Here is a 13,341-nt window from a genome sequence, read left to right as displayed (position 1 = left end):
ACTCTCATAATCACCCTGTGAAGTTGGTTAGGTTGAGGCAAAGTGATTTACCTGAGGCCACTCAAGTGAGCCTCTTGCCAGAGTGGACATCTGAAAATGCTTTGACACTGAACACTTTACCACACTAGCTTGCACTTACTTGATGATGGCCGAAACATTGGTGATTTTGTTGAAGAAATCAAATTCACGTTGATAAAACTCCTTTGCAGGCCCAGACAGTGAGCTAGTTATTTCCTCGACCAGCTGCTCCAGCAGCTCCCCGATGTCAGCTGTATGAGGAACAGAAGGAAGGTGCATGAGACCCCAAGAGGAATGTTCCCCCCAAAATGCCATTTCATAAGCTGCTTCTGAAGAAACAAAAACAATGGCTAGATCGGGGTCGCCAATCTTTTTGAGTCTGTGAGCATATTTGGAATTTGGACACAGCATGGTGGGCACAAGAACAACATGGCTGCAGCAGAAGGCGGAGCCAGCCACAAAATGCTTGCCATGGCTTTACTTCAGTAACACAGTGCAGATCCTTGTGCTGTGGTGGCAGCTGCTGCCAAAGCAACATTTTAAAAAATCTGCACAACCAATCAAATCTATCTCCAGAGTAGCTCTGGGATATTCTTGGGAGTGACAGCTCAGCAGCAAGCGGAGATGCCCCACCCCCTCAGCAATTTGGTAAACGACATTTGGAAGAGAGCACAAGCTGCTTTTCAGGTTAACAATCCAAGGAACTTTGCAGGCCGACAAGCCAGAGTATCGAGGACTCACGGTCTTTCTGATGTCCCTCTTCATCCAAGTAGATGTTTGTATGCATATTCCAAATGAACTGGTGAGCCAAAAGCTGGGATTTGGAGGCGGCCCACAAGATGTATTCCCGTACATAGCCCATCTGAGAAAGAATATTAGTGCAGTCACCCAAAAAGCCAAACATTGCTGGTTCACATAATTATTTACGGGGTGATTTTCCATTGCCTTCCCCAGTCATCTACACTTTACCCCCGGCAAGCCGGGTACTCATTTTACCGACCTTGGAAGGATGGAAGGCTGAGTCAATCTTGAGCGGCTACCTGAAACCGACTTCCATTAGGATTGAACTCAGGTCGTAAGCAGAGCTTGGACTACAGTACTGCGGCTTACCACTCTGCACCACGGGGTCCCCTTATTTAAATCTTAGTCCAACCATTATAGAGCAATGATTGTACATCAGGAGGGGGGGGGGATGTGAGATAGCCACTATGGGCACCAGGGCGGAGAAACTGCATGGAAACTTGCCATTCAGATGCCTTGTAGCCATTATACTGTACCGATAGCCACCGCTGCAATAATAAGGCTTCCGTAAGAAAGCATTGCCATGTGGAAATACAAACTTGGCTTATGCTTATGTGTCCTTACCTTATCATATCTAAGTGCCTGCACAATCTGTGGAATGTAAAACAAAATGGCATCCTGGAAGGAAGGGGGAGCGGGAAAAGACAAAGAAAAACAGCAATTACAGTCTCTTCTCAGTGAAAACAAAGACAAGAAACTCCACCTACGAACAAAAACATACTCCAGTCATCGAATCAAGAATTGCTTTCAACACCGGCATTCTTAAGGCACTTAGTCTGCAACTGAGGACTGCCCTACTTTTCATGGCTTGCATCTTTAATTGCTACATTAGCAAAAAAAAAATGTATTTTATAGATAGGCTACCGACTCTGACAAACTCCCCAAACCTGAAAATATATCTTGTTAAATGTATTTGCATATGGGTAGTCATACCAAATCAAACCACTGGTCCAACTAGCTTAGGTTTACTCTGAGTGGCAGAAACTACCCAGGGTCTCAAGCAGAGAAATATCTTTCCTAATATGTACTTGAACACATGAAGCTGCCTTACACTGAGTCAGATCCTTGGTCCATCAAAGTCAGTATTGTCTACTCAGACTGGCGGCGGCTCTCCAGGGTCTCAGGCAGAGGTCTTTCACATCACCTACTTGCCTGCTTCCTTTAATTGGAGATTTTGGTGATTGAACCTGGGACCTTCTCCTTCCAAGCAGATGCTCTACCACTGAGCCACAGCCCATCCTTCTTTAGATCCTTCAACTGGAGATGCCAGGGATTGAAAATGGCACCCTTCTGCATGTGGTATCTGAAATTAATTAGCTAAAGTGTCCCAAGAATCACTAAACAATGCTTAAGAAAAAGTGTTGCAGATCAATTAAACCAGCACTATCTGGGACACTCAGAATCAAGCAATTCAGCTTCTTTTTCTTTCTTTCTTCTTCTTTTTTTTGCCATCAAGGTGCAGTCAACTTATGATGACCCTGCAGGGTCTCAAGGCAAGAGACTTCAGAGGTGGTTTGCCATTGCCTGTCTCTTCGTCGCGACCTGGGACTTCTTTGGCGGGCTCCCATCCGAGTAATAACCAGGGCTGACCCTGCTTAGATTCCAAGATCTGACGAGATTGGGCTATCTAGGTCACCGCATTTTTCATTTGTTTTTTGATGTTAAGTTGCAGCAGACCTATGGCAACCCAGTAGGGTTTTCAAGACAAGAGATGTTCACAGGTGGTTTGCCATTGCCTGCCTCCGCTTCACAACCCTGGTATTCCTTGAAGGCCTCCCATCCAAATACTAGCCAGGGCCAACCCTGCTTAGCTTCTGAGATCTGATGAAATCTGACGAGGCTGGGGCTATCCAGGTCATTACAAACACACAAACTGAAACTATCCATCCAGATTTTTTTGCATTACTAAAAACATAAGTAGATGTGCAATAATTCAAAGATCTACTTTACCATGAACCTATCCTAAAAAAAACTTGCTCTGGCAATGCAGTTTCTTACCGGAGGGAAAGACCGCAGTACTTTAACTCCGTACTGAGCTGTCAAGGGATGGGGTGGATACATGCTCGAAAAATATGACAGGCCTGTAGGGGGATCTGTAGGTGTCCAGCACAGAATGTGACTGAGTTCAGGAGCATCTGCATCTATCGTGTGCCATGTAACAAGGTACTGAAAGCAGAAAAGGGGGAGGGGGGTTAATGAACAGAGATACTAGACTCAGCCATGTACAGCAGAACTGAATTTAACCCATACCTGGCCAAATTATGAAACCACATACCATAATTGTCTATCATTTCAGAATCTTGTGCCTTTCTAGCGAGGAGTTCCCCATTGTTAAGGGCAAAACGGAGCCTTGTTTTCTCACCATGAGGGCTCCTTCTGTTCTGGGGTCAAAGGGCATCTCACTGACTTGTGGGTATTATCATCACGTGCCCAGGGAGGCAGGATCAAAAACTTAAATTCCCGTCTCCCTGGGAGGGAAGCCCAGTTTTCGGACTCGTCAAGCTAAAGGAGACAGGTAAGTGAAGAACAGCAAACACAACAACGAAACACAACAGGATAACCGGTATTGTCAATAGACAATAATTATTGTCGAAGGCTTTCACAATCAGAGTTCATTGGTTCTTGTAGGTTATCCAGGCTGTGTGACCGTGGTCTTGGTATTTTCTTTCCTGACATTTCGCCAGCAGCTGTGGCAGGCATCTTCAGAGGAGTAACACATTTTGTTACTCCTCTGAAGATGCCTCCCACAGCTGCTGGCGAAACGTCAGGAAAGAAAATACCAAGACCACGGTCACACAGCCCGGATAACCTACAAGAACCAGACAATAATTAACCACGTATAAGAGGCTCCGATACATATAAGAAGGAAAAAATGGCAAATGTGAGTAGAGGCCTGAGTTAAGTATCCGCCTTGGAGGATTCCACATGTCGTGGCAGCCCACGTCAGATTGACAAATAAGTCTTGGATTAGTTAGTTTAACAATGGGCGGGCGAGATGCCCTTCGACACCAGAACAGAAGGAGCCCTCATGGTGAGTAAACAAGGCTCCATTCTCGTTCTGGGGGATGGGCATCTCGCTGACTTGTGGGATCTCCAAGAGCTACATCACCTGAGAGGGTACTAAGACTGATCCAAGACGTGCTGCAGAACCCTCCTACCAAAGGCTGCGTCAGCAGAGGCCATGGAATCAATTTTGTAGTGCTTTATAAAGATGGATACCGTGGACCAGGTGGCCGCCTGGCAGATCTCTTCCAGCGGGGCTTGTTTTTCGAATGCCGCTGATGTGGCTGCACTGCGAACTGAATGAGAAGTGATGCCCGCTGGAATTGGGATTTTGCTAGCCCTATATGCTTCTGTGATGCATTGTCTTACAGCATAGCTTAGAGAGGACCTAGACATCTTCTATCCCCTGGATGGGTTGTTCAAGGATATGAACAATGCATCGGAACGCCTGATAGTTTCTGTACGTTTGAGGTATACATTGAGGGTCCTACGCAGGTCTAGATGGTGCCATTCCTTTTCTTTGGGATGGCTGGGATTGGGACAGAAGGACGGCAGATGTATCTCCTGAGTGAGGTGGAACACGGAATTCACCTTTGGGATAAAGGTGGGGTCCGGTCTAAGGACCACCTTGTCCCTGTGGAAGATGCAGAAGCCCTCCCGCGCTGATAGGGCCCTTAGTTCAGAGACACAGCGGGCAGAGGTGACTGCCGTTAAGAAGATGGTCTTCATCCTCAGCACCTTTAAGGGAATCTCCCTGATGGGTTCAAAGGGGGGCCTGGTAAGAGCTGTGAGCACCATGTTGAGTTGCCAAGAGGGGAAGCGATGTACTGCTGGAGGCTTTAATTGAACTACCCCTTTTAAGAAGGCCAGAATGTGTGGGTGCCTGGATATGGGAAGGCTGCCTGCCGTAGACAATACAGTAGACAGAGCCGCTACCTATCTGCGTAAGGTAGCTGCCTTGAGACCCTGTTCCACCCCATCTTGTAGGAAGCCTAAAATCCTAGGAATGCCCGGGGAAAGAGGATCTGTGTGTTTTCGCCTACACCACAACACAAAGGCTTTCCAGGAGGTGTTATAGATCCTCCTGGTGGAAGGTCTCCTCGCCTCAATCATGGTGTTCACGATGTCTGAGCTATAACCGTGTTCTAAGAGGCGGTTCCGCTCAATTTCCAAGCGGTTAAGCAAAGCCATTGAGGGTCAGGATGGAACATGGGTGATGGAGGTCTGGGATGGCTGGTAGCTCCCAATGGGGTTGGACTGAGAGCTCTTTCAGGCTGGGAAACCACGGCCTCCTCGCCATAGGGGAGCAACGAGAATGACAGTTGCCCTCTTCTTCCTGATCTTTCTGAGGACCCTGGGAAGAATGGGGATGGGGAAAATGCAAATAGGGTCTCTTTTGGCCATGGAGAAATCAGAGTGTCCATGGATTCCGCCTCTGGGTGGAAATACCGAGAGAAGAAGCGGGGAAGGAGGTGATTGGTTGCTGAGGTGAACAGGTCCACAGAGGGGAGGCCGAATCGCTCCACAATCTGCTTGAAAACCGACTGGTTGAGGGACCACTCTCCCTCGTCTATGATCTGTCGGCTTAGCCAGTCCGCTTGTAAATTGAGAACTCCCTTGATGTGTTCTGCTGACAGGGATGCTATGTGTGTCTCTGCCCATGAAAGGATAATCTGGGCCTCCTGGTGTAGTCTGGAGGACTGCGATCCCCCCTGCTTGTTTAGATGTGCCTTGGCAGACACATTGTCCGTGCGAATTAGTACGTGCCTGTGAAGGATGATGTCCTGGAACTGTAGTAGAGCCAGACGGATGGCTCTGAGCTCCAGCAGATTTATGTGTAACTTTTTCTCCTTCGCTGACCAGATGCCCTGAGCCATGTGGTTCAGACAGGTCGCCCCCCACTCTTCTAGGCTGGCATCCATATGGATCTGAATTTGATCCTCTATGATGAACTGTACCCCTTTGCTGAGGTTGTTGCGGCTGCACCACCATAGGAGGCTGTGCCTGAACTCGTGAGGTAGTGGGATAGTTTTGTCCCTGCTATAAGAAATGAGGAATTGATAAGGTTGTAGGAGCAGTTGAAGCGGTCTCAAGTGAAATCTGGCCCACGGGACAGAGCTTAAGCAGGCCACCATCAGACCCCGTAGTTTGGCAAGAAACATGATCCTGCCCTGTTTGGACCTGACTGTGGTCTGAACCAAGGATCTGATCTTCGTGATCCTGTCTGGAGGAAGCAGTACTAGGTTCTTGCGTGTGTCCAGGATTACCCCTAGGTGTTGCAATTTCTGAGTAGGGGTCAGGTGGCTTTTCTCCAGGTTCACCAGGAACCCGTGATCCACCAAGACCTTGACGACCCTGTCTGTATGTGTCCTGGCCTCTTCCTCGGACCTGGCACAGACAAGGATGTCGTCCAGATATAGGAAGATCTTGATCCCCTCCTGCCTGAGCAAGGCCACCAGTGTCATCAGGATCTTGGTGAAGACACGTGGTACCGTCGCCAGACCAAAAGGGAGGGCTCTGAACTGGTAGTGTTTCCCTGCATATGCAAATCTGAGAAACCTGCGATTTGTAGGGTGTATGGGAACATGGAGGTAACCGCGACAGGCTCTGCTCCCCCCAGTACCCTCCATTGCTGGGAGTGGAGTCAGAGGCCAAGCACCTCAGCCTGGTCCCTGCCTGTACGCAACAGGGAGGGAAGAGGATGGTCTCCCTTCCTTCCTATAGGTTTTGGGTAGGACCTTTTTCTTGTCCTTGTTTTCTACTAGAATCCTCTCTAGTCTATCTCCAAATAGTTTACCTCCTGTAAAGGGGTAGGACAAGGTAAGTGATTTAGTCTTGAATTCGTTTTGCCATGGGCGGAGCCATAGCGCTCTCCTGACGGCTATGTTGGATGATGTTGCCCTGGCCGCAAAGGACATGGCATCCAAAGATGCGTCTGCCATAAAGGCTGCAGCCTTAAGAAGTCTGTTAAGCCCCTCCGAAATTTTACGGTTCTCAGCCGGGTACAGCTGGATAATTTTCCTGAGCCATACAATGTAAGCTCTGGCCATTATGGAAGTGGCTACTGAAGCCTGAATGGCCAGAGTGGAAGCCTTGTGCACCTTTTTTGACAGAATTTCGGCTTTTCTATCCATGGGATCCTTAATAGTCCCCATTCCATCCTCAGCAGGCAGATCGGGTGAGTGAACTGCTGCCATCGGAGTATTTATCAGGGGGAGCTGAAAGAGAGTCATGGCCTGCGGCACCATGGTATAGAGCCTTTTGGTGTTAGCAGAAAATTGCCTGTTAGCTAATGGCTTGTCGAACCCTGCCTGTACTTGGTTCTCAAAGAATTCTGGGAATGGTATTTCACAGGATTGAGGTTTGGAGACGGGGAAAAACTCTTTGGCTCTTTTTTTTCTGGATTTAGGTTTGGATTCCTTAACTGGATCAAGATCATCCTTAAGGTCTAGGGCCAATAGGGCTTTACTCAATAACCCCTGGAAGTCCTCAGCTGAGAACAATCGGGGCTGTTGTTCCTCCAAAATGATGGGGTTCTCTTCATCAGAGCCGTATTCCCCTTCTTCTCTGCTCTCCTCCTTGGACTCTGCTGCCCCAGAGGAGCAATCGTCCTGTAAGTGACGGGCCTGTTCCTTAAAAGGGACTTTCTTTTTTTTATAATTTTTTAAATTATTTTTCTATATTAATTAGACAAAGTATTCAACAATCAATATAGGTAAACATCAAAGTATAAATTCTAATAAACAACTGTTGAAAGTACATACATCTATAGATAAAAGATGAAATATAAAGACTTCCCCTACACCTCCCTCAATCTTATCATTTATTTGTAATCTCCTTTGTTTAAGGTTCTAAACCTATTATTACAAACGTTTATAAGATATTTTTTTATTTTGTTTAATTAACATTACTCATAATCTAAGTATTTGCTATTTCATTTGTCTATATTCAAATAAAGAGAAAGAAAATAAAAATAAAAAAGAAAGAACAGAAATAAAAAGCACTATTTTTATAATAAAAATGGATTAGGTAATAAGTATCATTTTTAACTTCCTTTGAGAATGAATATCATTATGAGTCCTCCATTTCTCCCACATATCTAATAAGTATCAGTTATGTTAATGCCATTAAATATTCTGTCAAAGCCAAGCCATTTAATCAGTCCTTTTTAATTAAATCCTGAGAAAGACTAAACCCTTTGACCCAGTCTCTTTATCTTAAATTTCCAGCATCTTCCTCTTTTTCCTAGTAGCTTTAAACGTCAAAGGGCATCCATGGAGGTTGTTAGTGCAATTCCCTCTGTGAAAATTGATGGGGGATAGTAAATCTGCAGCATGTTTTCTTCCATCCCTAAGGCAAGAAGAAAAATCCCGGTATTTCCAGCTTTTTGCCCTTTTAAATTCTCCCAGTTGACTTTGAAAAGTTCATCAGGTAAATCATACGAACAAAAGTCAAAGTCTCTTACATTCATATCCATGTTTGTCAATTGGGTTGGTTCAATTTCTTCTTGTAGATGTATATCCTTTGGTGGTCCTTCATAGCTCTCCATCTCCTTTGCAGAATTTAATTCGTCTTTTAATGGTTTGTCATTTGGGGAGCTTCCTTCTCTCATCTCTGATCTCACTGTCATAATTCGGTCTTTTATATCCTTGAGATCTCCCGTAATTACATCCAGTTTCCGATTGACAATTCGTAGATATTGTTTGTCAGAGCGACTAGTCGATCCATAAATTTAGTCTCACTTTCCATGGTTGCTACTTCTAGTAGTGTGTTGAGATTTAATTTGTAAAATCCGGACAGGTATACGTTGTGAGTTGCAAAGTGGTGTTACGGGGGGCAGGATATAAGGTTGCACGCCTGCCGTTCCTTCCTTTTGCCTAGAAACTTGGGAAGTATTTGCCAGTTACACAGTGGTGCCACACATCCGGTCTCAAATCCCGTAGTATTCTCATGACGGCAGACAATAGCTGATACTTCCGGATAAGACGTGGCTTGAAAATTTGTTTACTCAGAAAAGCCTCCTCCCGGAAGTGGGGGGGAATCTGCTTGTCCCTCCCCTTTACACTTCTAAATTTCTGATTGATGGCTGTAACGTCATTCAAAAGGTCCCAATTGTTATGTCTATCCACTGATCAATTTGATTAAGATCCTGCCGGCTTATCCAATATTTTTAAATGTCAAAGAGTCATCCAAACCTCAGATGAGGAGATAAGGATTCTGTAGATATTTTTTCCACTCCTTTGGGACTTCCAATTCCAGGTAAAACAAAAGAGTTCTTGTTACTTACTCAGATTTTAGAAGAGTAGGTATTCTTGCTTATGTATCGTTGCTTAGATGGTAATAGGTAGGGGAGAGCTGAGCCTAATTCCAGAGAGACGTTCGCAGCAATGGTTTCCCCTCAGGCCAGGCGGGACCTCATCCAGGTTTCCAAGAGTCGTCCGATGTCTCTCTCAGCAAAACTGGGGGTCAAACTGCACTTCGTGGGCAGCAGGAGAGATCCTGTTTCCCAATCCACTATTTAGGATCGGGTAGAGGTGCAGGATCACACCCGAGATTCGAACAAATCTTGGTTCCCTTGGGAGCCCCCAAGAGGTGTGGTGCTCAGCTCAGCGTCCCAAGCGGAAGTCGCTTAAAAGTGACTTTCAAGGCCGCCTTGGTGTGCCAGTGGGCCCAGGCTGTCCCCCCCATCCTTGACTGTCCCCACCGCCCGAGAGGCCAGGTTGGGGGCGAGGGAAGGAGGTTAATTGTCAGGATCCTGACCGCTTTATCAGGATTCTGACAGTCACATGTCTGGTTCTGTCAAGCAACAGGTCAGGTGGGTTGGTTTCACTGTGTGGTGTCAAATAGTCAGACAGGCTCTTGACATGAGTTAGGCCCATTGCTGTTCACACATCTCATTTTGGTTTCGTTTCTTTGTACTGTTCAAGCAGCCCACTCTCCCATCCTCCCTCCCTGCTCGGACCTTGAGCCTCTAGCGGGCCTCTCAGTAACCAGTCACTCCCTTGCTTTCTACCAGGCGCTGTTATCTCATGGTTCCCAAGCAGCTTAGCTCTGCACCTGGGAGGGTGTCATGCTTAAAGTTATGCTTTGTAGTTTCAGCCACCATTAGCAGCTTTGACTCCGTGGATTGTTCATGCTGTGTACCTTCAAGCTCCTCAATAAAAATTTACCTGCTTCAACTCTACCTGTTCGAGCACGTGACTTTTTGGGATTGCTGAGGGCAGCTTGAGAACTTCACATTAAACTGCTAATCATTTTTGCTTCGTTCTTCGCTCCCACCCGTGAGTGGCTATGGCGGAGAATGGGGATGACAAGAAAGAGGGAGACAATAAGGACGGTGCCGCTCCTGACACTAAGGACAAGACGGGGGGGGGGGGGGGGGAGAAGCCGAGTGGCTCCGGCTTCGGATCTGGTTCGGGCACGAAGCCTAAAACTGCCCGTATCAGTACCTGGCTGGAATCCCCCTGGCTGTCAGGGAAGGACAGTCGAAGGCAAGGTTTTTCAGGCACAAGGTTTGAGGATGACCTGGCCTGCCGGGAGGAGCTTTGGCGGCATGAGTTGGAAAAGGAACGCCACCAACTTCGTTTTGAGAAGCAGGAGATGACGGAGAGGATGGAGGTCATGCACACGTTGATGCAGGACATGTGGCAAGAACTGGACGACTTGCGACAGCGACAACAGCAACAGCCCCAGCTACCGCCGCAACCGCAACTGCCGCCACCACGGCAGCCGGGCCCAGCTCCACTACCTCAGCGTGAGTTGAAGGTGACGTTTGACGGGTCGAGTGACCTTTTATCTTTCTTCCTGATCCAAGTAGATGTGTTCATGCGTGAACAAGGGGCAACTTTCCCCTCGGACGAGAGCCGGGTTCAATACGTTGCTTCACTGCTTCAGGGGGAAGCGGCAGCGTGGATGGTGCAACAGTACGAACTGTGCTCTCGGGTGTTAAGAAGCCTGTCTGACTGCTTGACACCACACAGTGAAACCAACCCACCTGACCTGTTGCTTGACAGAACCAGACATGTGACTGTCAGAATCCTGATAAAGCGGTCAGGATCCTGACATTAATGAAGGGTTAACTTCGGCCCTCTGGAGGAGAGGAGACAGGGAGTAAAGGCTTGCATCATTTGGGCTTGTTTATCTAAAACGCCATTAAAAAGATCAAACATTTCCCGCTGAGAGAGAGGAATCTCAGGCTCGGAGCGGGTTACATTACCCCCCCCCCCCCCGGTTAAAGAGTGGAATCAGTAAGAGAGGCGTCTGGGGCCTCCCGGCTGGAACTGCTGCCTCCTCTTGCAGAACGCCGCTTTTTGCGCCTGTTTTAGACAGCTCATTAGAGTGCGTCTTCTTCGGCGCGGAACCGCAACAGCACCCGTTGGAGCCTTCCCGGCAACCTCGTCCTGTCGAAGCAACGAAGGCTATGTCGCGGTCCTCCTCAGAAAGGAGGTCTGAATCGGAGTCTCTCCTGTTGTCCGTCCCAACGGGCCGAAGTGAGGACGGGGGGGAGGGGGATGAGGCACAGAAGGAGAGATTGAGGAGATAAAGAAGGATGAGCTGCAGCCGCAGACAGATAGGTTTGGGAAGGAGGCTTAAGGTAGACTGAGAAGGGAAGACGAACACCAGAAGAATTTAGGAAAAGTTTTGGAGTCAGCTTTTAGCCATATGACGAAGCTGCCACCCTAAACGAGGCAGGACGGAAACTGGGCTTCCTGCCCAGGGAGACAGTAAGTTATGTTTTTGGTCCTGCCTCCCTGGGCACGTGATGGTAATACCCACAAGTCAGCAAGATGCCCTTCCCCCAGAACGAGAACATGCCTTGGAGGGAGAAAGGATCTGTTCCCATAATCAAGCCTAGCTCATCATTTCAAGAGCCTGCAACTTACCTTTGCAAGTTATGATTAAAAACCAGAAACACGCAAACCGGACATGAAAGGAACCACGTTTCTTCAGTCTCAGGCCTGTCCCATGCGATTAAACAGGTCAACTGAATGTGGGCAGGATCCATCTGCCATACTATATGGAAGATTTAATAAAGTCCCACATCTGGATAGGGTCTGTCCATGTGGGGAGGGCGATATAGAATCAGTTTCCCACATCCTCCTTAAGTGTTCACTCTATGCTTGGGGCCGATCTCAACTCATAGATCCATTATTTGCTGACAGGGAATGCTTACCTGCTAAAACTAAGGTGTCCTTCCTTATGACCACACAGGACCCACTAATAATTGACTCGGTGGCAAGGTTCCTACAGCTCGCAATCAGAGAACCCGATCGTAATTTTGCACCGCGTAATGGCTGACTTGGGATAGTGATAATTAAGTAATCAACTTAGTGCATCTGTATGTTCCTACAATACGATTTTATGGTAAATTTAATTGCATGATATTTACATGTTTTGTATAATATGGTTTTATTGTAAACTCCATTGCATGATTTCCCTTTTAACACCAATAAAGGCTTTCGTATCCATTCATTCATGTGGGCAGGAGTCTCACTGTTGCATGAAAAAGGGAAGCTAGTCTCTCTCCTGCCTTGCCTTCCTGCTCTCTCTCGCCTCCGGTGCTTGTTTCCCAGACTGGCTCTGATGGGAGACAAATGCCTGGGGTGATGGGAGCTCGGGGGGAAGTAAGACAGCGGAGGGATCAGTGTGCCTCACCCACCAGTCCCTTCTGATGTTAAAAAAATAGGAATCCTCCCCACAATTTATGTATGACACATTACTAAACTAATTAAACTATCACACTAACTAAACTGAAATTAGCATTACTAAACTTTGTGAGTACAGATAACATTGTTAAACTAGTCTTTACCATGTCTACTTTGGCACCACCAAGGAAAAATGCAAAACTCCACTCAAACATTGGTTCTTGTAGGTTATCCGGGCTGTGTAACCGTGGTCTTGGTATTTTCTTTCCTGACGTTTCGCCCTCAGCTGTGGCAGGCATCTTCAGAGGAGTAACACTGAAGGACACTGTCTCTACAAAGACAGTGTATTCTGGTGGCATTGCCAGGGCTGGTGCCAGGGCTGGCGGTACAGGAAAGGGTAACCGGCATGGTTTGTGCCCACTGTTACCTCCCACAGTGTCCTTCAGTGTTACTCCTCGGAAGATGCCTGCCACAGCTGCGGGCGAAACGTCAGGAAAGAAAATACCAAGACCACGGTTACACAGCCCGGATAACCTACATGAACCAATGAACTCTGACCATGAAAGCCTTCGACAATATTTTCCACTCAAACATTTCCACTGAAAGTACTATTGGAACTCTGCCATGATATGAATAAAGTAAAAAAGTAAATTCAAGGCTAAAACATTAATGGGATGGTATAACTAATTAATTAAGATGCACCCAGTGCTCCAAACGAGAGAAAGGAGGAAGTGGGATGGTTTCATTTCAAATTAGGCCAGACACAATTGATCTAGCGGTCCATTCACCACATTTAGGTACGTAAGAGCTGCATACACTCTTGGCTAACAAGCTTGAATAGGTATCCAATCAGTATTCAGTCTATTATAAATAA

The 13,341-nt window shown here is 47.0% G+C and overlaps 1 protein-coding gene across 2 annotated transcripts in view; it reads right to left on the bottom strand.

The window, feature by feature from the left end:
- The window catches only part of PI4KA (phosphatidylinositol 4-kinase alpha), a 98,098-nt gene that overhangs the window by 14,855 nt on the left and 69,902 nt on the right, over positions 1-13,341 (bottom strand). For both annotated transcript variants that reach the window (XM_056859776.1, XM_056859777.1), the window contains exons 41-44: positions 2,818-2,985; positions 1,384-1,437; positions 760-880; positions 140-269 (exon numbers count right to left, since the gene is read on the bottom strand). In XM_056859776.1, coding sequence (XP_056715754.1) covers positions 140-269; positions 760-880; positions 1,384-1,437; positions 2,818-2,985 — 473 coding nt within the window. The remainder of the gene's footprint in view (positions 1-139; positions 270-759; positions 881-1,383; positions 1,438-2,817; positions 2,986-13,341) is intronic.

This window comes from Euleptes europaea, chromosome 13, assembly GCF_029931775.1.
Source record: "Euleptes europaea isolate rEulEur1 chromosome 13, rEulEur1.hap1, whole genome shotgun sequence".
Lineage (NCBI taxonomy): Eukaryota > Metazoa > Chordata > Lepidosauria > Squamata > Sphaerodactylidae > Euleptes > Euleptes europaea.
This window is presented reverse-complemented; position numbering and strand designations above follow the sequence as displayed.